General features: G+C 44.6%; 2 protein-coding genes and 1 non-coding gene across 3 annotated transcripts; 2 read left to right on the forward strand and 1 right to left on the reverse strand.

The window, feature by feature from the left end:
* The first annotated feature begins 7529 nt into the window (after positions 1-7529).
* On the forward strand, positions 7530-8057 carry LOC118591775 (60S ribosomal protein L29-like). Its single transcript, XM_036200148.1, has one exon. It carries the CDS (start codon positions 7541-7543, stop codon positions 7985-7987), a length of 447 nt encoding a protein of 148 aa, XP_036056041.1. The 5' UTR covers positions 7530-7540; the 3' UTR covers positions 7988-8057.
* A 417-nt stretch (positions 8058-8474) lies between these two features.
* On the forward strand, positions 8475-8583 carry LOC118592687. The gene has a single exon (XR_004946141.1). It is a non-coding gene; the product is annotated as a U6 spliceosomal RNA (small nuclear RNA).
* Positions 8584-11579: 2996 nt separating this feature from the next.
* Chrna9 (cholinergic receptor nicotinic alpha 9 subunit) lies at positions 11580-22854 on the reverse strand. The gene is made up of 5 exons (XM_036201718.1): positions 22573-22854; positions 22157-22302; positions 20849-21003; positions 17810-18342; positions 11580-12348 (listed from the first exon to the last, which is right to left on the reverse strand). Exons 1-5 carry the CDS (start codon positions 22634-22636, stop codon positions 11807-11809), a joined length of 1440 nt encoding a protein of 479 aa, XP_036057611.1. The 5' UTR covers positions 22637-22854; the 3' UTR covers positions 11580-11806.
* Positions 22855-27268: the final 4414 nt, after the last annotated feature.

Raw genomic sequence — 27268 nt, forward strand, 5'->3', positions numbered from 1 at the left:
TCCCCACGGTTTTGATTTTTACAGTTGAAACTTCAGAACAGTGGTTCTCAACCTGTAGGTCAAGACCCCTTTGGGGATTGAACAACCCTCTCATAGGAGTAGCATGTCAGATATTTACAACTCGTAACAGTAGCAAAACTATAGTTATGAAGCAACAACAAAAATAATTTTGTGGTTGGGGGGTCACCACGAGACGAACAGCTTATATTAAAGGGCTATAGTGTTAGGAAGGTTGAGAACCACTGGCTTAGAGAATCTTAAGCTTATTTCTGTATGTTATATAAACAAAGGCCCGGTTTTATTTTATTTTCTGATAGGTGGCTTTCCTTTACTGATTTAAACTACTCCCATGTTCATAATTAAATGCTTACATAGACTGAGGTCCATTTCTGCTTTCTCTGTCCATTTCTCTTGAATTTGAGGGGGTGTATATTTGTAGTCCAGTTCCAACTTTTTTGTTTGTTTTTGAGACAAGGTCTCGATGCATAGCTCAGGCTGGTCTCCAACTCACAGCCTCCTTCTGCCTCAGTTTCCCCAGCACTAGAATACAGATGTGAGCCACCAGGCCTGGCCCTGATTTCACTTTGATTTCCCTTTTGCTCTAACCTCCAGTCTCTTGTCAAGCAAGAGGCTTTGCCGTCGCCTCTCACACATTTCTTGCTTCTGGTTTTGATGCTCCTTGGTCCGCACCTACGTCAAGATTCGGAGTCATGGGTGAGCACGGGTGTGCAGCTCGGCCTGAGTCACACCCCCAGAGTGGGAAGCCACCCTGCCGGTTTCTCCTTCACCAGAAAGAGTCACAGAGACCCCGACTGCTCTCCCAGGTGTCTCAGAACCTCGAAGGGCAAGAGAAGCACCAGGAAGGTGGGCGCTTTCTGGGCCAAAAAGACAGTTTACACCCTGGGGCGAACACAAGGACACTTCTTGGAGTGGCGGAAAACAAAACCCCATCTTCAATCCCCGACCCTTTAAGGAGATTGGCTTTTCTCCTGTAAGCATTCAGTCTGCCATTTAAAAGTTTTAGGTGGAAGAGTCCAAAGATGAGTTTGGCAGTGGCGAGGAAGATGGAACAGAAAGAGGGGGGAAAGTCAGTGCAACCATTCAAAGATAGCCACGGCCTGAAAAGGAGGCCATTGTCAGAGGCATCCGGGGAATCGGGCAGATGTGAAAAGGACCAGTGATTGGTTCGATGTTGGTTGGGTGAGATTCCAGAATGACTGACTGCTTGACTTCTAGTCTGGGTTATGGAGTTGTGGCAGGGAGGGTGAGTAGGATGTATATCACCCCAAGTCTTTTCATATGGGATCAGGGACTTGAGCTCTCGGCCCTGGTTTCAGATGACCACAGCCTCCCACCTCCTCTAGTGCTGAACACAGAGAATGGAGGAGGAGGAGGAGGAGGAGGAGGAGGAGGAATAGACTTGGGCTGCAGTGTAGACTATGAGCCTCATTTGGAATATGTTGGATTTGAAGACCATGAGATGTTTAAGTTAAGGGGAGGGGTGTCCCAGACGACACAAAGTTTGTCTGGGAGTGGACGGTAGTAGAAGACCAAGACTGGACAGAGAGCATTAGAATCACAGGAGAAGCCGGGCAGCAGTGACACACACCTTTAAACCCAGCACTCGGGAGGCAGAGCTAGGCGGATCTCTGTGAGTTCGAGGCCAGCTTGGGCTACAGAGTGAGATCCAGGACAGGCTCCAAAACTCCACAGAGAAACCCTATGAGGGAGGAGAGCCAAGGATGGAGCACTGAAGGGTATTGTTAAGCAACAGCAGCAGGAGAGGACCTGGGCATAGCCAGGGCAAACCAGCCACTTAAGCAGTCAGCCGCGCAGAGGGTAAGAGGGAAGTGTTCTGAGACGGAGGCAGTGGGCTGTGACACAGGCAGTGGACAGGCCTCAGAGGTCTGCAGGGCATTCGGCTATCACCAAGCCCACCATAAACTCGAGGAGGGAGAGAAGTCAAGTCCTAAATGTACAGTGAAGGCAGACAGTGAGGGGCTGACCCAGGCGCCTCCTGGAATTACTCTCTCCCTGCCTGTCCTTGCTCAGCTCTGTCCCAAGGACATGGTGACCACATCCACAGTCTTCTTGAACAGTTGTATTTGACCCTGGCAAGGCACCAGAGGAGCTTGCGTCAGGGAGGGTGAGGGAATGTATAGTTCTCAAGTCCTTTCGTATGGGGTGGGTCTTGTGCTCCGTCAGAACTCCCTGCTCCCAGTCCTGGCTCCAGGGGACCGTGGCCTCCCACCTCCTCTCTGCCCTACTGGCAATCACACTGCTTTGCCAGGCCTGTGATTCACATCTACTCTTCATGTCTCTACCTCCGCAGATGGCCCTCTGTCCAACCCCCTTTGGGTTATCCTATTTGGAACACTATGTCTTTCTGTTGGAGCCCTACGTGCTCAGGAGAACCTTGGCTAAGAAAGAAAGAAACACACAAAGGCCAGGGAAGCTTCCTCCCAGCTTTTATTGTTTGAAGGGCTGGGAAGGATTAGATCTATTGACAAACTCACAAACTGGGTCCTATTTCAAAGGTGTAACCCAAGAGGAAGGAATACATAGATACACAGCTCCTTGCTGGCCCTGCATCTTGTGACATTATAAGTGGCCTCACTCCCATTGCTTCAGGGATCCTAGAACTTGTGTTTCCAGTTTGCCTAAGACAGTCCATTGGCCAGGTTTGCCCAGAGCTGTGTGGGCAAGGGTTGGTTTGAGCCCTTGGTGGGTGGACAAGCAGACAAAGAGGCAGCAGAGGAGAACGAGCAAATGCAAGGACCTCAGGAGGCCCCAGTGCACCTCACCAGGGCAGTCAAACAATGAGCAGGCCCATCCACGGTGCCAGGCTGTGGGTGAGCAGGCCCATCCACAGTGCCAGCCTTGACGCTTGAAACTTTCCCGAGGCACTGCTTTGATGGCACTGTTCTCTCTGGCCAACCTGCTCTCCCTTTCTCGAATGTGCTCTGCCCTGTTCTCCCTTTGAACCTGAGTTCCAGCCTACAACTGAGCGGTTTCCTCAATACTCAGCTTGGGCTCATTTCTTCTCATCTTCAGATCTCTTTCAAACTCTATTTCCTAGACAGTTCTATGAGTGGATTGTCCCACCAGCGAGCTCCCAAATCACAACACGGAGACTTATTATTAATTATGAAAGCTTGGCCAATAGCTTGGTCTTGTTTTTAGCTAGCTCTTATAGCTTAACCCACTTCTATTCATCTATGTGCTGCCCCGAGGCTCATTTGCCTCATCTACGGACTGTCCATCCTGCTTCCTAATTCCTCTGTGTCTCCATGTGACTCCACCCTTCTTCCCAGAATCCTCTCTGCCCTGAAATCCTGCCTAGCTATTGGCCATTCAGCTTTTTATTAAACCAATCCTAGTGACATATCTTCACAGTATACAAAAAGATTATTTCACAACATTTCTCCCTTCTTGTCTAAATAAAAAGGAAAGGTTTTAACTCTAACATAGTAAAACTATATACAATAAAAACAATTATCAAGTTTTGTCTAAATAGAAAGGAAAGACATTAACTCTAACAAATGAAACTATATACGGTAAGAACAATCATCAAGCAAGAATAATGTTGATAATGTCTAATCTATCTGTATTTGGCATATTTGGAGAAAATACTCCATTATCTATCCTATCTTGATGAATTCAAAGTTTTATACCTAAACCATTTTTATTATAATTTGTATTACCATCCTAAAAATATCTTTGAAAACATACCTAGCATGAATACAAGTTTGATTGTTATAGATGACTGACTAATAACCTATATTTCTTTATTATCGTAAATAGTTTGTAATAATAGCTTTCAAGGACTAGAATTTTACATTACATTTTAAAATGGGCTACATGGGTATAATACCTTAAACAAGAGTAGGAACCTATATACAGTGTAACAAAAATAACCTTAAATTTGTATCAATATACAAAAATCCATACCAATGTAAAACATTTGAGGCTAGTGGTTGTTCAAAAGTAGACTCAACAATTCACCCTTTTATCTCATCATTTCTATAATATATGCCCCCCCTTTTCCCTTCAGAAAGAGATTCTGGAGTCTAATCTCCTTTGTTTAGCTTTTTCCCTAACTGTTACCAATAACAACTTGTAACCAACCCCCCTAAACAGTAAAAAGCATCCATAACCCACTGCAAGACCAAAAACCATCTACCCCATGTCTTGGGAATGTGGGCATTGTGTTTTCTAGACTGCTTCCTGTTGTCTGGCATCTTTAGAGGACACTGAGAAAATTAACATAATGATTAAGTCCCGGAGTAGCTAGCTGTTGTTCAGTCTCAGTGTGATGGGATAATGCAAGGCTTATCTGAAGTCCTGGCTGGGACAGTCCGTGAGGCTGAGCCATCTCAGTCAGCAGCCTTGAAGCTGTTCTGGATGCAGAACTCTGAGGAAACTGCAACAGAGGCACTCTGAGAGGCTGGCTCAGCCAGGCCACCCATTTCATTGGTGTCTGGTCCCCTTGCTCTGAAAACATATAAACTTTCAAAGGTAACATATATCTGCATTATTATAAGTATGGAATGTGCAGTGTGCTCAAGTCAGAGATAATCTTTTGTTTTGTATTTCAGCAGGTAAAATATACATCACCCATTCTGTAGGTTTTTTAAGGTTTATTTCTTCATGTCTGTAGCCAGGATTTTCAGGGGGGGTCTTCCCTGATCAAATCTGATCTCTATCAACCTTGAATGAATTCACAGACTTTCACTTTCTGTGGGAACAAAAGCATAACCTCTTCCAGAACATAACGTATTTTTTGACTTCCAAGTTAAGACATTTTAAAAACATATAGGTGATTTAATTTAGTAGTTTTTATAATCCAGTCTCTCTCAGCAATTATTGTTTGCTCATCAGCAATAAAAAAATTTAAAGTCAATATAATACCATGCAGGATCCAGACTCCTTGTATATTCCCCATCTCTACATGGCTTATTCTTTTTTATTATTTATAAATGATTTACTTTTTTCTATGAATGTCTATACCCATTTTTTCCTTTCCTAAGCCTATGCACATTTTAAAAGACACTGTCACCTGTTTAGAGGTTTTGTTTTGTTTTTTCCTGTCTGAACCTGCTTAATTACACCTGACTTCTCAATGGAGACTCTAAAAGCCAGAAGGTCCTGGACAGATGTTTTGCAGACACTAAGAGACCATGGATGCCAGCCTAGACTACTATCTTTCAATCACCATAGACAGGGAAAACAAGATATTCCATGACAAAACCAGATTTAAACAATACCTATCCACAAATCCAGTCTTACAGAAAGTACTAGAAGGAAAACTCCAAACTAAGGAAGTTAGCTATACCTATGAAAACACAGGCAAGGGATAACCTCACACCAGCAAAACCCAAAGAAGGGAAACACACACACACTACCACCACCAAAACCAAAAGTAACAGGAATTAACAATCACTAGTCAATAATATTACTTAATATCAATGGACTCAATTCGTCTATAAAAGACACAGGTTAACAGTATGGTGAACAAAACAGGATCCATCCTTCTACTGTATACAGGAAACACTTCAAAGACAGACATTGCCTCAGAGCAAAGGGTTGGGAAAAGATTTCCCAGTCAAATGGACCTAAGAAACAAGCTGTGCAGCTTTCCTAATATCTAACAAAATAGACTTCAAACTAAAATAAATTAAAAGAGATGTAGAAGGGCATTTCATTTTCATCACAGGAAAAATCCATCAAGATGAAGTTTCAATTCTGATAGGTACCACATACCAAAATTAATCAAGACCAGATAAACAATTTAAATAGACTCCCAAGGACACAGAAGCAGTCATCAAAAGTTTCCCAACCAAAAACAGCCCAGGGCCAGATGGTTTCAGTGCAGAATTCTACCAGAATTTCAAAGAAGAAATACTCCTCAAATTGTTCCATACAATAGAAACAGAAGGAACATTGCCAAATTCTTTTTATGAAGCTACAGTTACCCTGATACCCAAACCACACAAAGATGCAACAAAGAAAAAGAATTACAGACCAATCTCCTTCATGAACATTGATGCAAAAATACTCAGTACAATACCGGCAAACCAAATCCAAGAACACACTTAAAAAAAATCATCCACCATGATCAAGTAGGCTTCATCCTAAAGATGCAGGGATGTGTAATCCACCGTATAAACAAACTGAAAGAAAAAAGCCACATGATCATTTCATTAGATGCTAAAAAGGCCTCCAACAAAATCCAATACCCCTTCCTGATAAAGGACTTGGAGAGATCAGGGATACAAGAAACATACCTAGACATAATAAAGGCAATTTACAACAAGCCAATAGCCACCATCAAATTAAACAGAGAGAAACTCAAAGCTATTCCACTAAAATCAGAAACAAGACAAGGCTGTCCACTCTCTCCATATCTATTTAATAAAGTACTCAATTTCTAGCTAGAGCAATAAGACAACAAAGGGAGATCAAGGGGATATGAATTGGAAAGGAAGAAGTCAAACCTTTGCTATTTGTGGATGATATGATTGTATACATAAGTGACCCCAAAAATTCTACCAGGGAATTTCTATAGCTGATAAACAACTTCAGAAATGTGGCAGGACACAAGATTAACTAAAAAAAAAAAAAAAATCAGTAGCTCTCCTATATATAAACAATAAATGAGCTGAAAAAGAAATCAGAGAAGCAACACCCTTTACAATAGCCACAAATAATATAAAATACCTTGGGGTAACTCTAACCAAACAAATGAAAGTCATGTATGACAAGAACTTTAGGTTTTGAAGAAAGAAATTGAAGAAGGTATCAGAAAATGGAAAGTCTCCCATGTTCATGGAGAGGCAGGATTAGCATAGTAAAAATGGCGATCTTACCAAAAGCAATCTACAGATTCAATGCAATCCCCATAAAAATACCAACACAATTCTTCATGGACCTCAAAAGAATAACACTCAACTTCATATAGAAAAACAAAACAAAAAACAAACAAACAAACAAAAAACCTCAGGACAGCCAGAAACAATCCTGTACAAAAGAGGAACTTTTAGAAGTATCACCATCCCTGACTTCAAGCTCTACTACAGAGTTATAGTAATAAAAACAGCTTGGTATTTGTCACTTATTTGCAGCACTATTTACTGGGCAAGAGAGAACACAAAGTACAACAGAACCCACTATAAGAGTTTTTATTAACGGAGGGAGAAGAGGGATTGTGCAATAGGCCTACTAGAAATGGATGGTGTGGAAAGAGAGTAGGGAATGGTTGGAATCTGCTTTTATAGGTCCCACACACACATGTGTATATGGGCTTTTGTAGCTATGCCATCCATGCACATAGATTACATGATCATGCTGCCTGCAGATTACGTGACCACAAGGCACACAGATTATGTAAGATGTAAGGCCCTGTGGTGACTAAGCATTCTGCCTGACTGATGGATAGCGCATGAATGGTCATGTAGCTTCGGGGTGGCTGGGAATTATAACAGTATTGGCATTAAAAACAGACATGTGGGCTTCGGGAGCCACTGGTTACCGTTCCGACATGGCCAAGTCCAAGAACCACACCACACACAACCAATCTCGAAAATGGCACAGAAATGGTATCAAGAAACGCTGGTCGCAAAGATACAAATCCCTCAAGGGGGTGGACCCCAAGTTCCTGAGGAACATGCGCTTTGCCAAGAAGCACAACAAGAAAGGCTTGAAGAAGATGCAGGCCAACAATGCAAAGGCAGTGAGTGCACGTGCAGAGGCCATCAAGGCCCTTGTGAAGCCTGAGGTGGTTAAGCCCAAGATGCCAAAGGGCCCCAGCCACAAGCTCAGCCGCCTTGCTTTCATCGCTCACCCCAAGCTTGGGAAGTGGATTAGAAGTTACATGGCCAAGGGTCGTAGGCTCTGCCAACCAAAGCCCAAGGCTCAAACCAAGGCACAGGCCTCAGCTCCAGATCAGGCTCCCAAAGGTGCCCAGGCCCCTGTGAAGGCCCCATAGAAAAGGTTTCTGTCTGCCAGACAGATGGACTGGTGTGACACACCTACACACTATTTGCAGATGACCAGGACCCCACGCTGTTTTTACAAATAAACTTGAGGCAGGATCTGTTAAAAAAAACAAAAACAAACAACAAATAAACAAACAAAAAAGACATGTGGATCAATGGAATTGAATCAAAGACCCTGACATAAATCCACACACTTATGAATACCTGATTTTTGACAAAGAAGCCAAAATCATACAATGGAAAAAAAAGAAGGCATCTTCAACAAATGGTGCTGACATAACTGGATGTCAAAATGTAGAAGACTAAAAATAGATCCATGTCTGTCACCATGCACAAAACTCAAGTCCAAGTGGATCAAAGACCTCAACATAAATCCAGTTACTCTGAACCTGATAGAAGAGAAAGTGGGAAGCAGTCTTGAATTCATTGGCATAGGAGACCACTTCCTAAATGTAACACCTGTAAAACAGACATTGAGACTGACAATTTCGGCAGCTCACATACTAAAATTGGAATGATAAAGAGAAGATTAGCATGGCCCCTGTGCAAGGATGACACACAAATTCGTGAAACAATTAGTAAATGAGACCTCTTGAAACTGAAAAGCTTCTGTAAGGCAAAGGACACTGTCAATAAGATAAAATGACAGCCTACAGAATGGGAAAAAAATCTTCATCAAGCCCACATCTGACAGAAGGCTGATCTTCAAAATTTATAAAGAACTCAAGAAACTAGACATCAAATTACCAAATAATACAATTTTAAAGGGGTACAGATTTAAACAGAGAATTCTCAACAGAAGAATCTCAAATGGCCAAAAGATAGTTAAGGAATTGCTCAACATCCTTAGTCATCAGGGAAATGCAAATCAAAATGACTCTGAGATACTATCTTATACCTGTCAGAACGGCTAAGACCAAAAAACACTGAAGACAGTTTATGTTGGAGAGGATGTGGAGCAAGGGGAACACTCCTACACTGTTGGTGGGAGTACAAGCTTGTACAACCACTCTGGAAATCAATATGGTGGCTTCTCAGAAAAATGGGAATCAATCTACCTCAAGACCCAGCTATACCAATCTTGGGCATATACCCAAACTATGCTCAATCATACCATAAGGACTCTTGCTCAACTATGTTCATAGTAGCATTATTTGTAATAACCAGAACCTGGAAAACAACCTAGATTGTCCCTCAACCAAAGAATAGATAAGGAAAATGGAGTACTACTCAGTGGTAAAAAATGACGACCTCATGAAATTTGCTGGCAAATGGATAGAACTAGAAAAAAAAATCATTCTGAGTGAGGTAATCCAGACCCAGAAAGATATAGTATGTACTCACTCATAAGTAAATATTAGGAGTAAAGTACAGGATAACCAACCTACAATCCATAGCCCGAGAGAGGCTAGATAACAAAGAGGGTCCTAAGAGGGATGCATTTCCCTGGGAAGGGGAAATGGAAGAGATCTCCTGGGTAAACTGGGGCCAGGGGTGGGAGAGAGGGGGATGAAACTTGAGGGATTGGGTTGGGCAGGCTTGGCATGGAAGGCAGGTTGAGGGTAGGATGGAGAGAGGAGTAACAAGAGAGACATCTTGATGTGGGAACCATTTCAGGGTTAGGGAGAAACCTGGTGCCAGGGTAACTCCCAGGAATCCACAAGGATGACCCCAGCTAAGACTTCTAGCAGCCATGGAAAGGGTGCCTGAACTGGCCATCTACTGTAATCAGATTGGTGACTACCCCAATTGTCATCAGAGATACTCTATCCATTAACTGATGGAAACAGATACAGAGATCTACAGCCAAGCACTGGGCAGAGTTCCAGGAGTCCTCCTGAAGAAAGGGAGGAGGGATTGTATGAGCAGGGGGTGGTGGTGGTGGGTGGTGGTGGTCATCATCAAGGTCATGACGAAAGAATTCACAGAGACAGCTGACTTGAGCTTGTGGGAGCACATGGACTCTGGACCAACAGTTAGGGAGCCTACATGGGACCAACCTAGGTCCTCTGCATGTGTGTGACAGTTATGTAGCTTGGTCTATTTGTAAGGCTCCTAGCAGTGAGATCAGGACCTGTCCCTGCCACTTAGCTGGCTTTTGGGAACCTGTTCCCCATGCTGGATTACCTAGCCCAGCCTTTATGCCGGGGGAGGAGCTCGGTCCTACCTCAACTTGATGTGCCATGCCTGTCTATGTTCAATCCCATGGGAGGCCTGCCCCTTTCTGAATGGAGATGGAGGAGGAATGGATGAGGAGGGGGTAGATGGGAGTTGGGGAAGGGAACGGGAAGAGAGGAGGGAAGGGAAACTGTGGTCAGTATGTAAAATACATGAAAAATGTTAATTAAATAAAATATTTTTTTTAGAGTGGGTTTTTTTTTTTTTTGGTTGTTGCTTTTAAGGAAAGTGAATTAAGGCAGAAAGTCTAGAATTAAGAATGAGAAGCTAGGTGTGGTGGCACATGGCTACAATCTCAGCACTTTCGAGGTAGAGGCAGTATTCAAGGTCAACACTGGCTACAAAGTAAGTTTGAGACTAGCCTGGGCTACATAGGACCCTGTCCCAGAAACACTAAACAAAAACCAAATAAAAACTTGAAGCATAAGAATCTCTGAGTCTCTCTTATTCTTCCATATTCCGTCACGACCTTAGCAGGCCTGGTCCAACACGGACCTGTAGTATTGAGAGTGGAACTTTAGCCCACACGTCACTCAGCTGGGCAAGACACTAACACCTGCCTTCCTAAACCCCAGCTTCTTCCCCTGCGAAGGAAGAGCCGATGCTTGCCTGCCTAGGTCACAGGACTGTCAGCACCAGAACTGGCCAGGCATCAATGACACAGCTTTGCTTTGACATCCATGCAAACGTAAGTCATGCCTTTATTATTATGTGCAGGAGGTGGGGTGTGAGGGTGGGGTGGGGAGATGGACAGACAGACAATGCTTAGAGGAGGGGAATGAATGAGTGAGCTCAGATTGCTGATTCCTTAGCTTGATTGAAGACTTAATACAAGTACAACCTCATCTATCTTATTTTATTAAAGACTTACCTTTAGACCAAAAAATAACAAACACGCATGGCATCGCGGTTATGAAAAAAAATCATTACCTTTAATGTCTGAAACTAGACTTTCTGTGGGACAAAAATCTTGTTATTGTTATGTTTGTTTGTTTGAGATAGGATCTTATCCTATAGCCTTCATACAGACCGGCTGGCCTTGTACTTACCGTGGTCCTCCTGCCTCTGCCACCCCAGTGCTAGAATTATAGGTGTGGTGTAATCACCATAAACTAGCCAGGACAAAATCTTTAATTTGCCAGCTGAGACCCGGGTTACAATGCACCCCATCTGAATAAGGCACCTCGAGGCATCTATCAGACTGAGTTTACATGACTCTTTTCCTTTTGAAAAAAAAAAAAAGTTTTACTAAGGATTAAGAGAATATTAATTTGTTTGTTTCATCTTTTCTTGCTTTAAAATCTAAGCAGAAATGTGGTTTCATTGTCTGCAGTGATAAAGAGATAAAGAATTAGGTGAATTTGAGGCCCGCCATCCACCATTATGGGAGGCTCTGAAACCGGTCTGTCTCCATTTCCTTCTTCTTACCCTTGAGAGCTTGGCTCTCCTGCCTAATTTAACCTGACACAGAGCTAGGATATTGACTGAAGTTAAAAATAAAGGCATACACAACATATTCCTAAATTATATATGAACAGCAACCGGACTCAAACATTGGAACAGGTCACGGGGGAATTTTATTGATTGTTCCCAAAGATCTAGTGCCAATGGACCTGCTCCTTTTTTCTCTCCTAATCTGCCCTTGCTATGATCAAGATGGTCATGACAGACACCATAGCAAAAAAAATCCACATGAAAAACCGGTCTATGACTCTGGCGACCTTCTTCCATTCACTGCCCTTGGAGTTGGTGGCCCTGTGGTCTTTGAGACACTTGGCGATGTACTCGATATTTCTCGTCAGTCCTTCATAGCGTGCGCAGGAACTATCAGTGTCCTGGGGCGTCCCACCCTGGCACCCCAGGTCATTCTTTAAGAGTTTGCTCCTTTCCTTCTTTCTGGAAAGGTCTTTGTTTCTGGATGTTTTCAGGTTGGACCCTGGGAGTGTGCTATACACCTTGATGATTTGTTCTGGCTCCTGGCTGTGGCGGGGGCCGAGGCAGCTCTCACCCACATCGTAGACAAACAAGACCCTGGACATGTATTTCAGGATCACCACCTTAGCCCAGTGTGGCACTGGCCGAGCCTCAGCCCCGCAGAAGTGGATATTCATCACCATGATGGTAAGGGCTGTGGAGGCCGTGATCAGGGCCATGGTGGCTATGTAGTATTTACCTGGAATGACAGAGGGACCAGCTAAATTCAGTTTCATATTCTCTTCGTATTTGATGAAAAAGAAACAAACACCTTTCCTAAGAATTTCGTCTACCCTAGTGATCACCAGTGGAGACTTTTGAATCTCAAGTCCAGTGTCATCACCCACTAAACTCAGAACTAAGCCTAAAATCCTGACGAACTCCAGCTTCACGCTCTATAAAACAAGTGTAATAATAGCACCCACCTTACAATATAGTGAGGTGTAGCATAAATGAAACCTGCAAAGTACTCAGTACCATTCTTGACTCTAGTATAAAAGGTTCAGAAATGTTTACTGGGATGTGAACAAACATCTCCACAAACCAGCAGCGAATGACCTTAGACCCCTTCTTAGAATACCTCAGGCCTCGTTGTTGTGGGACCCAACTACGATCTAAGAAAGGAGACATCAGGCCACTGATGGTTTTGTTATTGTTGTTGTTGTTTGTTTGTTTGTTTGTTTTTTGAGACAGGGTTTCTCTGTGTAGCTTTGCACCTTTCCTGGAACTCACTCTGTAGACCAGGCTGGCCTCGAACTCACAGAGATCCGCCTGTCTCTGCCTCCTGAGTGCTGGGATTAGAGGCGTGTGCTACCACCACCTGGCATGCCACTGCCTTTGAATGCAATTTGATTACATAAGGTATTTAAATGTTCCTGAAAGGGGAACAAATTCATGAAATAAATATTGAACAACGGCAAAAGCAAACAGACAAACTCGCAATCAGAGCCGAAGGATGAGGAGATGGCTTTGTGGGGAAGACCACCTGCTGTGCAAGCGTGAGGACCTGAGTTTGAGTCCCCAGCATTCATGTAAAAAGCTGACTATGGCACTTTGTGCCTATGACCCCATCATTGGTGGGCAGTGCCAGGTAGAGCCCCAAACCTCACTGACCGGCCAGCCTAGCTGAAATGGACCCCTCATTTAAGGGAGAGCCCCTGCCTGAATGCAGTAAGATGGAGAGCAAAATGGGGAGAGGACCTGCTCTTGCCAAAGCATGACTCTGAGTGTGAGTGAGTGCCTGGACGTGAGCAGCCACCCTCACCCTGAGGGTGATTGACACCTGCAATCTCAGCTCCTGGGGGTGGGGAGTGGAGGTGGATGCTTGTGCCCAGGAGGTGAAGGTTAGCCTGCATAACATAGAAAGACATCCTCTCCAAAAAGAAAGAGAGCAATAAAATTGGTGAATCTTTAAGAAGGCCACTCATGGGGAAATCAGGGGAAGAGAGCCTTAAGAGGCAGGATCCTTAATCCTAGAACACAGTGAGAAAAGAAATAGTGACTCATCTCTCTTATAGACATATTTGGAAAAGTTTTTTGTAATGGAATTTTAAAATGTCTTTTTATTTATTTATCATTTTTCTTTTCAGATGGACTCTCTTGTCAGTGCCAGCTGACCTTGGGTTTGTCAGGCAGCCTAAATTGATCATGAATTTCTAATCCTCAAGCCTCCACCTCTTTTTTTTCTTTCTTTTTTTTTTTTTTTTTTTTTTTTTTTTGGTGGAGCTGAGGATCGAACCCAGGGCCTTGCGCTTGCTAGGCAAGCGCTCTACCACTGAGCTAAATCCCCAACCCAAGCCTCTTAAGTGCTGGGGATTCCTGGCATGCATCACCATAGCTGGGTTCATGAGGTACTTATTTATGCTAGGCAAGTGCTCTACAAACTGAGCTATACCCTCCTCTCCATGGTGTCTTTTTTTTTTTTTTTTTAAAGATTTACTTATTTACTATGTATACAATGCTCTGCCTGCCTGCCTGCCTGCCAGAAGAGGGCATCAGATCTCATTACAGATGGTTGTGAGCCACCATGTGGTTTCTGGGAATTGAACTCAGGATCTCTGAGCAGCCAGTGCTGTTAACCTTTGAGCCATTCCTCCAGACTCCTCCTCAACCTCAACCCTGGACAGGGTTTCTCTGTGTAGCCCTGGCTGTCCTGAAACTCACTGTGTAGAGCAGGCTGGCCTGGAACTCACAGAGATCCACCTGCCTCTGCCTCCCGAGTGCTGGGATTAAAGGCATGCGCCACCACTGCCTGGCTCCCATAGTGTCTATTCACTTATTTTTCAGTCCTTGGGATTGAATTTAGGGCTTCCTGCATGTCAGACAAGTGCTCTTCCTCTGACATATATCCCTGCTCCCCAGAGTGTCTTGATATATCATGAAGAAGGAGGCTCTCATTGAGGAATTCAAAATTCGATACAGGAAAGCGCATTGATGTAATTCACACCTTAATGGATAAAAGAGGAAACTCACACAGTTATCTTACAAATGGAGATGAGACGCTTGGTAATTGCCTCGCCTCGGACAACATTGGAAGGCCTGACAAAGGAGCTGTGAATGAATTTGCTAAAGACAGAAAACAGAATAGAGTTTGTTTGGTAGCCTGTGGTAAAGCTGTATCCGGCAAGACTGAGTGAGAAGCTGCAGAGGCGGGCTAGGGGTGGATTTTATGTTGTGGGGAGTTGCAGGGACCGTCAGGCAGTGTTCCGGTGTCATGGAGTCCCAGGTTTATTATGGTTAGTGAGAGCCAGGCCTTGCAGTAATGCTGGTCTTGCCCTGAGTCAGAAATGGCTTAGTGTGACCTCCCATCCCCTGCTCTAAACCAGTGGTCAGAGTTTGCAGCCATGGCTTGTTATGATTAATTCTTCCCGGTGTTCTGCTTGGAGGCAGCAGCGGCCTTGATCTCAGTCCAGCTTGACCTGAATATAAAAAGGTCTTGTTCTAAGGTTAGGATGTCTCAGCACAGCTCTCCACCCCAGAAGGGCATTCATAATAATGTTTAACATCTACTTATTATTTATTAAAAACTCCAGATTAACTATAAAAGGAGTACGGGCCAGAAACATGGATGAAATGCTACTTGTCATCCAGAAAATGTAAACATGTTTGCGTACTGTGAGAACAAAAGATCTGAGGCCGTGGCTTTTGCCTAACACGCATGAGGTCCTGGGTTCAAGCTCCAAGCCCAGGATGGGGTGGAGAAGAAGGCAGAGAGGGAGAGATTGGGAGCCCAAAGCTAGGCATGGTGGCTCCCAGCGCTTGGGACAGGAGGAATGAAATCAAGTCCAAGGCTAGCCGGGTGGCATGGTGAGATGCTGTCTCCAGTAACAATGAGGGCCGAAGGCAGGGAGCACCTTCACAGGTGCTGCAAATAAAATGCTGTGGTGTTTAACAAATGTTCTCAAAAACCCACGTATACACAGTCTAAAGAGACAAATGCCACGTTACCATAGAAACGATTAATGCTTCCCAGATTTGTGTGAGTCATCTCTCCTTATAAATACATCCACTTGTGATTGATTGTCACTGCTAAGGAAGAGAGAGGGACCTGTCAATGATCCCACCTCAGACAGAGTAATCATTTCTGGCTTGGTTTGGGGTTTTGTTTGAGACAGGGCATTGTGTACTTGAGGCAGGATTTGAACTCCCAATCTTCCTCCTTCCGTTCCTGAGTGCTGGGTGACAGGTGTCTGTCACCATGCCTAACCAATGTCACTCATTTCTGTCTCCAGAGAAGTAATAAAAGGGCTAGGATACAAGATACCTATACCTTTCTTTCTTTCTTTCTTTCTTTCTTTCTTTCTTTCTCTCTCTCTCTCTCTCTCTCTCTCTCTCTCTCTCTCTTTCTTTCTTTCTTCCTTTCTTTCTTTCTTTTGGTTTTTCGAGACAGGGTTTCTCTGTGTAGCTTTGTACCTTTCCTGGATCTCACTCTGTAAACCAGGCTGGCCTTGAACTCACAGAGATCTGCCTGCCTCTGCCTCCTAAGTGCTGGGATTAAAGGCATGTGCCACCACCACCTGGCACCTTTCTTTACTAGTGGAAAAGAAAACCTGTGTTTATTTTAAGAGGAAAATGTGTGTGTGTGTGTGTGTGTCTGTCTGTCTGTCTGTATGTATGTATGTATGTATGTGTGTGTATGTGTCTGTGTGTCTCTGTGTGTGTGTCTCTGTGTGTGTCTGTGTGTATGTCTGTATGTATGTGTCTGTGTGTGTGTGTGTCTGTGTGTGTTCCTGTGTGTCTCTGTTTGTGTATGTCTATATGTGTGTGTCTATCTGTGTGTGTGTCTGTGTGTATGTCTCTGTGTGTGTCTGTATGTCTGTGTCTTCTCAAAGAGACATAAAAGGGAAAAATACCCCAGTGTGGTAGTGCCAATCCCAGTATGTGGAAGGTGGAGGCAGAAGGATCAGAAATTCAAGGCCAGCCTCAGCTACAGGATCACTTCCAAGCAAGCCTGAGCCACATGAGACCCTGTTCCCCCCACCCCCCAAAAAAAACCAGAAATAAAAAAGGAAGACGTCTCCATAAAAACCAACACATCACTGTCCGAATATTGGGTAAGTGGGTTCTGCAGAGAAGGAACAGTCACAGTACCCAGTGACTATTGTTCTCTAGGCCCTGAGTTCCAGAATTTCTCCTGTGCCTTATCTTAAGGAACTAAGACGTAGGTGGACTTCAGGTCCCAGTGAGCATCTATGACAGCAGCAAGTCGAGGTGTTGGATTGGAGGGGTCTCCTCGTGGCGGGGGCAGGAGGTGTTACAGGTGTGGAGGGGACTCAGAACAACGTAGGTAGAGAAGCAGGCATGGCAGGCTCAGCCTCCACTTCAACCCTTGGTGGCAGGTTACATTACTGCAGACTGTTGAAAATGTATTCTGTGGGCTGGAGAGATGGCTCAGCTGTCAAAGGCTAGGTTCACAACCAAAATAGAAGAAAATGTCTTCTGCTTCAGAATGATCAGATTCCCAAATCCTGGCCAATGTTAACACATTATTATTATTATTATTATTATTATTATTATTATTATTATTATTATTATTATATTTAAAATAAAACATTGAATTTTTGAAAAGATTGATAAAGCAAACCCTTGGGGCACAGGGACCTCTGCTGTAGTAAGTGGGGGAGGGGAGCTCTGTGATACAGGGTAGCTGTCTGACTTGATGTCCAGTGCAGCTTCCTGTCACAGTTGCCAGGCTTCCTTTAGAGAAGAGAGACTGAACTGTGAACAGAGAACAGAGGTCACTGCTAAGCTGCAGCTGGAGTTCAATCTGCAGACGCTTGTCCAGCATGTACAAGCCCGGGGCTTGATCCCCAACACCAAGTAAACAGTTTGGTGGAACATATCTGCAATCCCGACGCTCAGGAGGTGGAGCGGGGAGACTGAAAGATCCACTTCCTTCTTGGCTAAATAGCAAGTTTGAGGCCAGCCTGGGCTACACACTATGAAACTCTGTCTCAACAACCAAAAATAAATAACTACAAAATAAACAATTGTTCCTTTGTAAACCTGGAGACCGTAAGACCCATTTAACTCCAACAACCATACCAAGAGGCAAAGATGCCATCTGCAGGCACTGAGTGGATTTCGTGAGCACATTAGGCCAATCGCTTACACACATCATCCCCGGCTGCTACAAAGCTGAGCTGCAAGCATGCACTCACCTATCAGAGGCACGTTTTCTGAGGCTGGCATGATCTCCGCCACCATTAGCTGAAATACAGTCATAGCCAGCAGGATGGTCACTCCCAGAGAGACCTTCTCCCCAGAGGCCGCTGGGAGATAAAAGCTCAGAGGAGCCAGGAACGAGATGAGGACACAAGGGATGAGGAGGTTGACGATGTAGAAGGAGGACCTCCTCTTCAGAAGGAGTGTGAAGGTCACATCTGGGTATGGCTCTGAGCAGCAGCCATAGGAGATGACATTCTTCACAGCAGGCATGCCGTGGACCTCCCATTCCACATCTTCAATGAAGTCCGAGAGATCGCCGCTGTCCAGGGCATTGAATATGTCCACCTGGTTGCCATTGTATGTCCAGGAGCCGAAGGTCAGATTGCACTGCTGGTTGTCGAAGGGGAAATAGGTGACATCGACCACACAGGAGCTTTTGGTGATGGCTGGTGAGTCCCAGGTGATAAGCCCGTCATACCGCAGGACCACGTTGGTGTTCACGGGTTCTGAGGACTCATCGTCAGCCCTGGAGAGCAGATGGGGACAAGGACAGGCACTCGCTCAGGAGCCTTGCTGACTTACCCCTGGGTCTGCCACTTCAGCATCCTCAGCAGTGAGCCCCCTTTCCCGGTCCCTCTGGCAGGTGAGTTTGGAATCACTTCCAAGGTATCCTTCTCTCTCCTCCACCTCCTGCTACTGGTCTGGACCACTTCCCTTACCATCTTCCAGTAAACATCTCTGGTGGGTTCCTTCCAGCCCGAATCAGTGCTACCCATGATCTGAACATCCAAAAAATCTGTCAGCGCTAAAGTCTGAGTCTCTGGTCTCATCGCTGCCATTGGAGGTGAGTGTGTTCATTTGGAAAACAGAGGAAAAAGCCATTCATCCGTAATATTACAGACGTTCACTACTTCTCAGGATATCTTCTCTTATTTTATCAGCATCTGCCCCTGCTATTTCTAGGTATGAAAACTCTATTTTCTTTAGGGAGTTAGTCTCCACTGTTACGGGGCAGAGGCACCGTTGGCAAGAGCTCAGGAGCACACAGCTTGCTTCTCTAGTACACAGCACTGGTACGAGTTTAACTTAGTGATGTGTAAGCTTGCAAAGAAGCATTTTGGTAGTACTGGTCACTCTGGTGCCCAACCTAACCAAGAGGCTTGTTTGTTCCCCAGGGAGAGTTGGTAGAACCTACAGAAAATGCTGAGAGATCATCTATGTCAACTGAATTCCCAGATCCCATTTGTGGATGAAAGTGGTAATGGATCCCGTGACTCATCTTAGAGAGAGGGTGGGGAAGGAGGGAGAAGGTAGGGAGAGGGGAGGGAGACAGGGTAGTCTCTTAAATGTTAGCTTGCTTGGAAGGCGTGTGGAACATTCCCCTGGTCACTTAAAATGAAGAATGGACAGCAATTAGGACCTTTGGGAGGGCTCTGAGTAAGGAATGAGTAAACCCAAGGCTGCCACTACTCAGGACCGTTGCTTCCTTAAGGAATCTTCATGACCACTAGAAGGCTCTGCCCAAGGAGCCCTCCCCCAACAGCCTCCATTTTTATCTGAACAACAGAAGAACCCCTCTCAACCCACAGGAGCTCAGGTTCCAGAATAAAGAGAGAGAGGAGGTCCCGGACAACAGCCAGGAGATGGAGACATTGAGCTTGAGTTGGGGCAAGAGATCTGGCTCCTTCTGGCCAGCAGCACCCAGAGCCCTCTGGAGCTTGTAGAAAAGCAGATCTGCAGGCCCATCCCACATCTACTGAATTTGAGTCTGAGTTTTGTTGAGATCGGTAGGTGATTTCAAGTATACTTCATAGTTTGAGAAACATGAACCGGACCTACATACACAAGGGCCCTTGCTCTGAGAAAAGGAGCCAAAACAATCCCAAGATTCCATCCTCCCTTCACACTGTAGTCTGAAAGCACAGGGAGATTCCAGGTGGCCCATCCTATCTAATCTTAGGACCATTTCTGGCACCTAATCTTCGGACTGTGAGCAGGTTAAACTGTATCTCCAGAAATTCTTACACCGGAGTCCCAGCTTCTCTAGCATTCCAGTATGCGACCTTACATAAAAACAGAACTAAGTTGGAGTGGTGGTAAACTTGGGAGGCTGAGGCAGAAAGATTGCCAGATCTAGGAAGCTGGAGCAAAACAGCAAAATCCTGTCTTGAGAAACAGAGAGACAGACAAGCAGTGGTGGTGCACGCTTAATCCCAGCACTTGGGAGGCAGAGGCAGGTGGATCTCTGTGAGTTCGAGGCCAGCCTGGTTTACAGAGTGAGATCCAGGACAGCCAGGGCAGTTACGCCGAGAAATCCTGTCACACACACACACACACACACACACACACACACACACACACACACAAAAAAAAAAATAAAAAAAAAAAAAAAAACAAAACAAACAAAAAAAAAACAACTAAGGAACAACCAACAACCAAAACCATGTAAGAGGAGGGAAGAGAGGGAAAGGGGAGAAGAGTTATTGTAGATACAGTGAGTAAGACGTAGCTCATGCTGGAACAGGGTGGCCACCTCAGTCTGTACCACGTCTACTCACAAGGGGACTCAGGGACAGGACACACAGACAGAGAACCCCCCTGTGAAGATGAAAGCAAAGATCCAAGTGATGCCTCTACAGCTCGGGGACACAGAGGACAGCAAATGCTAGAAGCTGGGGAGAGGCTTGGAACAGGTTCCTGCTGGCAGCCCACTGACGCGTTCATCCTCCAGCCTCCGAAAGTGTGAGCTGGCCAGAGTCTCTCCTTCAAGTCACCCCATCTGTGCTTATAGCTTATTCCTTAAAAGACTGACGCTGCCTCCAACTCTGCATCTGCAAGGGAGGATATAAAATGTGACAGCCTCTTTCCAATGCTAGGCTTTTAGGAGCTGCTACTCTGTAATCTGAGATTTGGACTAGGAACACAGATTGATGCGCCATGTGTGTTTTAAATGTCCCCTTGACATTACGTTTAAATTCCTACTAAATCAGTAGGTTCATCACAGGGCATTGTCGGCTCTGAGGCGCACTTACTTGTTGTACAGGACAATGTCTGGCCTCCACACCAGGTCGCTGGGGATCCTGATGGAGTCCAGTCCATCATACTGGTCTCGATCCCATGTCAGATATGCGTCGTGCCAGGTTTGACGGATCCACAGGTAGGCTGTCAGAACCTGATTCCTCTCATCCTAAGCAATGAATCCAGATGTCACTTTATTCGGTCCATGCTTTCAGCTTTGGGACAACTTATTCCTGATAACAGGAATCTTAAGAATGCCTGTCTATTTCCAACCCACAAACGAGACCTTTCAAAATTCTATCTGGTTGATTGATTATCAAGGCTGCATCTAATGTCTCCTTGATATAGTGTGCTGAAGGTAGAAGAGGCAGGTATTTAAGACTTTATATCTTTCCATGAACCAACCACTCAATTTTCTGTGAAAATGGATCAACTAACGATACGCTTGAGCCAGGAGTCAGGAAATATCTACCATGTGCGAAAGAAAACATCATTCAAATCTCCTAATGCTGTGCAATTAAATATTTATATGCAGGAAATCAGCCATGTCATCTTAAAATGCCACCTTTCTTCGTTTTAAATTGTGATTAAATCCACATACCATCAAAGTACTATTTTAGGAGACTGGAGTAAATGTGTGTACTGCTCTTTCAGGGGACCTAAGTTCAGTCCCCAGCACCCATGTCAGGCAGCCCCCCACTGCCTGTAATTCTAGCTCCAGGGGATCTGATGCCCTCTCCTGGCCTCTACAGGCACTGCATTAATATGCACAAACAAACACACAGGCACACATATACACATAATGAAAATAAAATATTCAAAAGCTCCATTTTAGCCATTTTATAATTGTCAGTGGCTTCCAGTAATTTACCACACTGTATAATTCTCTCAATTATCTGACTCAAGCACATTTTCATCACACCTGAAAGAAATCCCATAACCATTAAGCAGTCACTGGCCCCTGCCCAAGCTCCTGGCAACCCATGCTCTGTTTTCTGTCTAAATGGACAGATCTATTTTGGACCTTCATGAATAGAATCATACCACATGCAACACTGTTTCTTTTGACTGCCTTAGTCTGTTAGTGTTTGTGGCCAGAACTGTAGGTGATAGCAACATTAGTGACATTAGATATTATTTAGTGAACTGACTCATTTGATAGAAAGCTTCCTCTTCCGGGCTCTCTTTCCTCCTGCAAGCTGGTACCCAGAATTGTCCAGGTCACTCTCTTCCAAGGTCCCCTCAAGACACTCCCTTTAGAAGCAAATGCTTGTTTTCACTGTAATCCTCTTTCCAAAGTGTCGTCATCAACTGTTACTCACCATATCCTTGATCTGAGAAAGTGTGATCTGCAGTGTGACATTCAGGACTGTGTCCGTATCTTCTACTGGACGCAGGGCATTGGAGTAATCTTCAAAGAGATCGTTAAACAATTTCTGAGCGTATTTTCCATCTGCTGTTTCTACAGCTGCTCAAAGAAAGGACCCGGATCAGCATTTCAAAACTAGAACGTGTCTGGGATCGAAATGGGGGAAGAATCCACATTAGCTAGGGACAAGTTTGGAGTGAGTGGATGAGTTCTTTTTCTGGCTGGTCCAATCTACTCCAAACATCAGGAGTCAGAAAGAGGTATGAACATGTCTCTGTGTGTATGCTCACATCTGCTCTCCTGCCTTTCCAACCCTCCCCCATCTCCTACCAAAGAGAGTCCACATGGAGCATGGTACCAGACTCTCACCTCTGAGTCCAGAAGCAGCGAAATATATCCAGCAAAAGGAAATGCAGGAATGGGGACGGTTCATTTTTTTTCAACCTCTAGAATGCCCCAGCCAGATAACAAGGACTTTGTCTTTCGTCTATGAAGGACACAAAGCGCCCTCGCTGCCACGGTCACATAACAGAAGGAGACTGCCTGCCCTCCCCTCTGGTAAGCTGAGACTCCAGTAACTGTGATGCCAGGAGCCGGAGGTGGGATGGAGGGGGGTTAGGCAGTGCTGCTCTTGGCGGGGTAGCTTAGCGCCCAGCTACCTTCCACCCAGACCAAAGAAGAAAAGGAGGAAGCAGGAACCGAGGGCACACCTGACACCTGGAGACTCCATGTAAGCAGGATGGAAGCTTGCTACACCTGCCGTAATTGGCTTCAGCTTCAGGCAGAATAACTATAGACAGACACAGAGCTGATGTCCAGAGACCACCGCTACCATTCTAGTAGCATTTGAAGCAGGAGGGGAAATGGTTGTCTGGTCTCTAGAACAAGTAGCTGGTTGAGTTTCTTCGATCCCTGTTTCTGATCACTTCTTCTATTGTCCCACTGGGCATGAATTCTTGCAGAGTAAATGGGTAGGCATGTATGTGTGAGACAGTCTGCCACATGGGAGAAGAAGTTTGGCCCTGGAGGGAGCGTCAGTGTTTCAAATTAGAGGTGGAGCCAAACACCTGGATGTGACACCTACTCAAACTTTTACCAGCCCTGCAACCATGGACAAGTGTCCTGGTCCTTCTGAGTGTCCCTAAGCAAACTGACTAGGGACAATAACAATCTCTCTCCCCAAAGCTACCCATCGACACCTGTGTAAAAAGGACAGCCTCGAGGACATGCTAGAGATTTACATCTCTCTCAGCTTTGCAGATTCAGAGTGTCTCCATCTCTCCAGTCAACCAGGCTTCGAAAGCTCTGACAGCAAATGGTTCAAAGGCTAACCAGATCCTGTGAGACTAACTTCCAACCGACATGATATCACCACACTGCTTCTCCTTTTCATTGAAATGCTGTTTTATATCATTTCATTCACTTTTCACATAGCTAATTTTGTACACAGTACAAGAGTGATGCACATGTGCGTACATGTCAATTTCCCGTTGCATCTGTAGACTGGGAGCTCATGGTTGTTCTCTTGTCTAGGGGAACTACCTCGGGAACCAAATTAAAATAATCTGGCTGCCTGGGATCAAAGCAAGGAAATTGGAGAGCACTACTCGTTCAGGTTACAGGTAGATAATGAGTCACTCCATCCCTCTTCAGGGAAAGGTCTCCCATGGGGAACAGACATCCAGTCAGCTGAATGTGCTTCTGATTGTCCACCCACTTCTGTTCTTTGAGAAGACATTCTTTCCCTCTCTCTCCAGTCACCCAATGACACAAGTCCTAGGCCCTTCAACAAACGACTGCTCTCCAGGGTCCAAGGCTGCGGATGCTCTTGGGGTTTTATTTAACCCTTCATTTTCCTGTGGGGAAGCCAAGGTCACACTGGCTTGCATTCAGCAGTTGGTGGCTAGTGATGGGATCCAGGCCACCTACCCCAAACTACTATGCTCACAACATGAACATGCCTGTCCTGTTTTTGTTTTGTTTTGTTTTGTTTGTTTGTTTGTTTTTTAACAGTTTGGCTTTGGATGTGGGGAAGTGATAGTTTGTTTACAGGCTTAAACTCTTCCTGCCTCATCGCCTGTTTCTTTCATTCTCCACAGTACTCTAAGCAAGGGATGCTCAGGGAACCCTTGGTCCCAGCTGCCCTAGTGGCTGCCTTTGGTTACTTGTGGCCAACTCTGTTCAGTGCATCACTTAGAATTAAAAAAAAAAAAAAAAAGATGATATGATGATGAGAAAGCTGATGGTCACCTCTTAATGCTAACAAAGTGCCAATTAAGTCAATGCTTAGCTAACTAGTCAATTAATTTTGGGGGCAAGGGTGGGGTGTTGCGGTAGAGAGAGAGTTGTGCCTTGAAGCCAGAATGCTAACAAATACAAAGTAAACTTATAAATTCTATATTGCTTCTCATCTCTTGGCTAAGACCAAGTGTAAATTCCTTCCAAGAATCATGTTGGGGGGGGGGGGCTGAGGAAATGGCTCAGCAGGTAATGCATGTGCTTCAAGCATAAGGACCCAAGTTCAAATCCCCAGAACCCATACGAAACCAGGCAATGCAGTGTGCATCTGTATCTCTGTGTTCCTAAGAGGTGGAAACAGGAAGACTCTCTGGAGCTCACAGGACAGCGGTGAGGAGCAGAGACCCTGTCTCGAAGTAGGAAGAACAGCACCCAAGGTTGTCCTCCGACTTCCAAAAGTGTGCCTTGACACACATACGCCATCACTCACAGGTAAATGCGCGCACACATACATATGCATGCACACACAATATACGCACATATAACACACACACAAATACACACACACACACACACACACACACACACACACACACACACACACCCCAACACCAGCACAGGGGGAAGGAGGTTTAACTGCTTTTCCAAGACCTGCTCATCTTCCACTAAACTGCCATCTCTCTGCCCAAGTCATATAAGAAAAAAGGGGCCTGGAACTCTTGCTTCCGACATTAAGTGGCAGAAGAAATGAGTTGAATTTACTGTGTAAGATTCAATAAGGCTTGAAATCAGGCAAATAGCATTAGAGAGGTTTGGTTTGTTTTGGTTTGTTTTGGTTTGGTTTTTTGGTTTTTTGGGGTTTTTTTTTGTTTTTGTTTTGTTTTGTTTTGTTTTTTAATATGGACTTGCTATACAGCTGAGACTGGAACTTCTGACCCTTCTGCCTCTACCTCCCCAATTTTGCTATTAAAGGAATGTACCACCGTGCCTGACTGGCTGGTTGAGGAACTTGGGGCAAATTACTTAGTCTTTCCATACCTCGGTTTCTTCATCTATAAAATGGGGATGATTTTTATTTTATTATATAATGGCTACCTCCTGGAGTTGTTTTGAGAAGTAAATGAGTTACTTCATGGGAAACTCTAAAAACACTACTTGATCATAAAACTGTAGCACGAATCTTATAAGGTCTTATTAATAAAAACAAACCTGGAGCCAGGTATTGGGGTGAATGCTGGAAGATCAGAAAAGCAGAATAAGCCACAGCTTCCTCACCTCACCAATTCCTCAGCTGATCCTGTTTCCTCAGACTGGAAGCCTCTGAGTTCTCATCCAAATGGATCTCAGCTGGACTGCTGCTAATAGCCTAAAAGCTTAACCAGGCTCTAGTTCCTGGTCTTCACGCCTTATATACCTTTCTGTCATCACCTCCTGGGATTAAAGGCATGTGTCACCATGCCTAGCTGTTTCCAGTGTGGCTTTGAACTCATAGAGATCCAGGATCTCTGCCTCTGGAATACTAGGATTAAAGGTTTGTGTGTCACTGTTTTCTGGCCTCTATATCTAGTGGCTGTTCTGTTCTCTGACCCCAGATAAGTTTTTTAGGATGCACAATATATTGGGGAACACAACATCACCACGTAAAACTGTTAAAAAGTAAGGGGAAAGCATACTCTAGATAAATAGATAAATACATATAAGCTATAGTTAAATTTTATTTATTTTTCTTTCTTTTCCCTTCAATAAGTCAGTCTCTCTCTCTCTTCCTTCTACCATAAATGTCTCAACAGACCTGGTTAAACAACAATTGTTTCATTTGACAAATAGCTTGTATTTTGCGTGGGAGAGTTTTGTTCCTGCTATTTTCTTGTCCTTTTAAAAGATTTATTTTTTTGTTTATGTGAGTGTGTGTGTGTGTGTGTGTGTGTGTGTGTATGTGTGTGTGTGTGTGTGTGTGTGTTCCCCTCAAGGCCAGAAGAAGGTGGTTGTGAGCCATCTGACTGGGCTGCTGGGAATCGAACTCTGGTCCCTGGAAGAGCAGCAAGTGTTCTTACCTGGTGAGCCATTCCTCCGGGACTTTTTTTTTTTTTTTCTCAGCAATGATAATATTATTGTCAGCCCACAGTAGAATTGTTTATTTATTTTTGTAATAATATTTGTGAGTGGGTAGGAAGTGTTGAGAAAGGGTGTTTTATGTAGCTCTAGGTCAACCTTGAACTCCTTTGTAGACAAAATGTTACAGGTATGAGCCAGAATGCCTAGTGGTAGCAGTTTGTACATTGTGAGTTACCCAATCTAAACCTATCGCAGAGATGAGCAAACTCTTTCTCTAAAAGAAACAAAACCCGAACAGCAAATATTTTCAGCTTTGCGCCATCTGGTCTCCATAATAGCCACTCTTCCTGAAGGTTAGACCAAGAAAGCGAAATGAAAGAGTGTGCCTGTGTTCCGAGAAAATCTGATTTACAGCCAGGCACAGTGGCTCAAGTGTCTGTGATCTCGGCATTCAGGGGGCCAAGGCAGGAGGATTTCTGGATTGCAGCAGGTGCCAGGCCAGCCATGTTTAAAAACAAACAAAAACAAACAGATAAACAGACAAAAAAGAAAGACAACAAATCATATTTACAAAAACAGGCAGTGGGTCATGGTTCATTGACCACGGATGCCGGCCACTGAATTCATAAATCCACATAACTGTACTCAGGCAAAGTGTGCATAGGTTCAGTACCCCATGAAGAGGAGGCATCGCCTGCAGGCAGAAGAGAGTTGAGTGCCCACCTGGCACAGTAAGGTGCAAGGCTGAGCCAGGGTAGACACTCAGCTCTTC

Source organism: Onychomys torridus, chromosome 10, assembly GCF_903995425.1.
Source record: "Onychomys torridus chromosome 10, mOncTor1.1, whole genome shotgun sequence".
NCBI classification, from domain to species: Eukaryota; Metazoa; Chordata; class Mammalia; order Rodentia; family Cricetidae; genus Onychomys; species Onychomys torridus.

Coding starts and splice junctions, on each gene's coding strand:
- LOC118591775 (XM_036200148.1), top strand. CDS start 7,541: ATGGCCAAGTCCAAGAACCACACCACACACAACCAATCTCGAAAATGG.
- Chrna9 (XM_036201718.1), bottom strand. CDS start 22,636: ATGAACCGTCCCCATTCCTGCATTTCCTTTTGCTGGATATATTTCGCT. Junction 18,343..20,848: donor GACATTGTCCTGTACAACAA/GTAAGTGCGCCT, acceptor TCTGCTCTCCAG/GGCTGACGATGAGTCCTCAG. Junction 12,349..17,809: donor AGAAAACGTGCCTCTGATAG/GTGAGTGCATGC, acceptor CTGTCATTCCAG/GTAAATACTACATAGCCACC.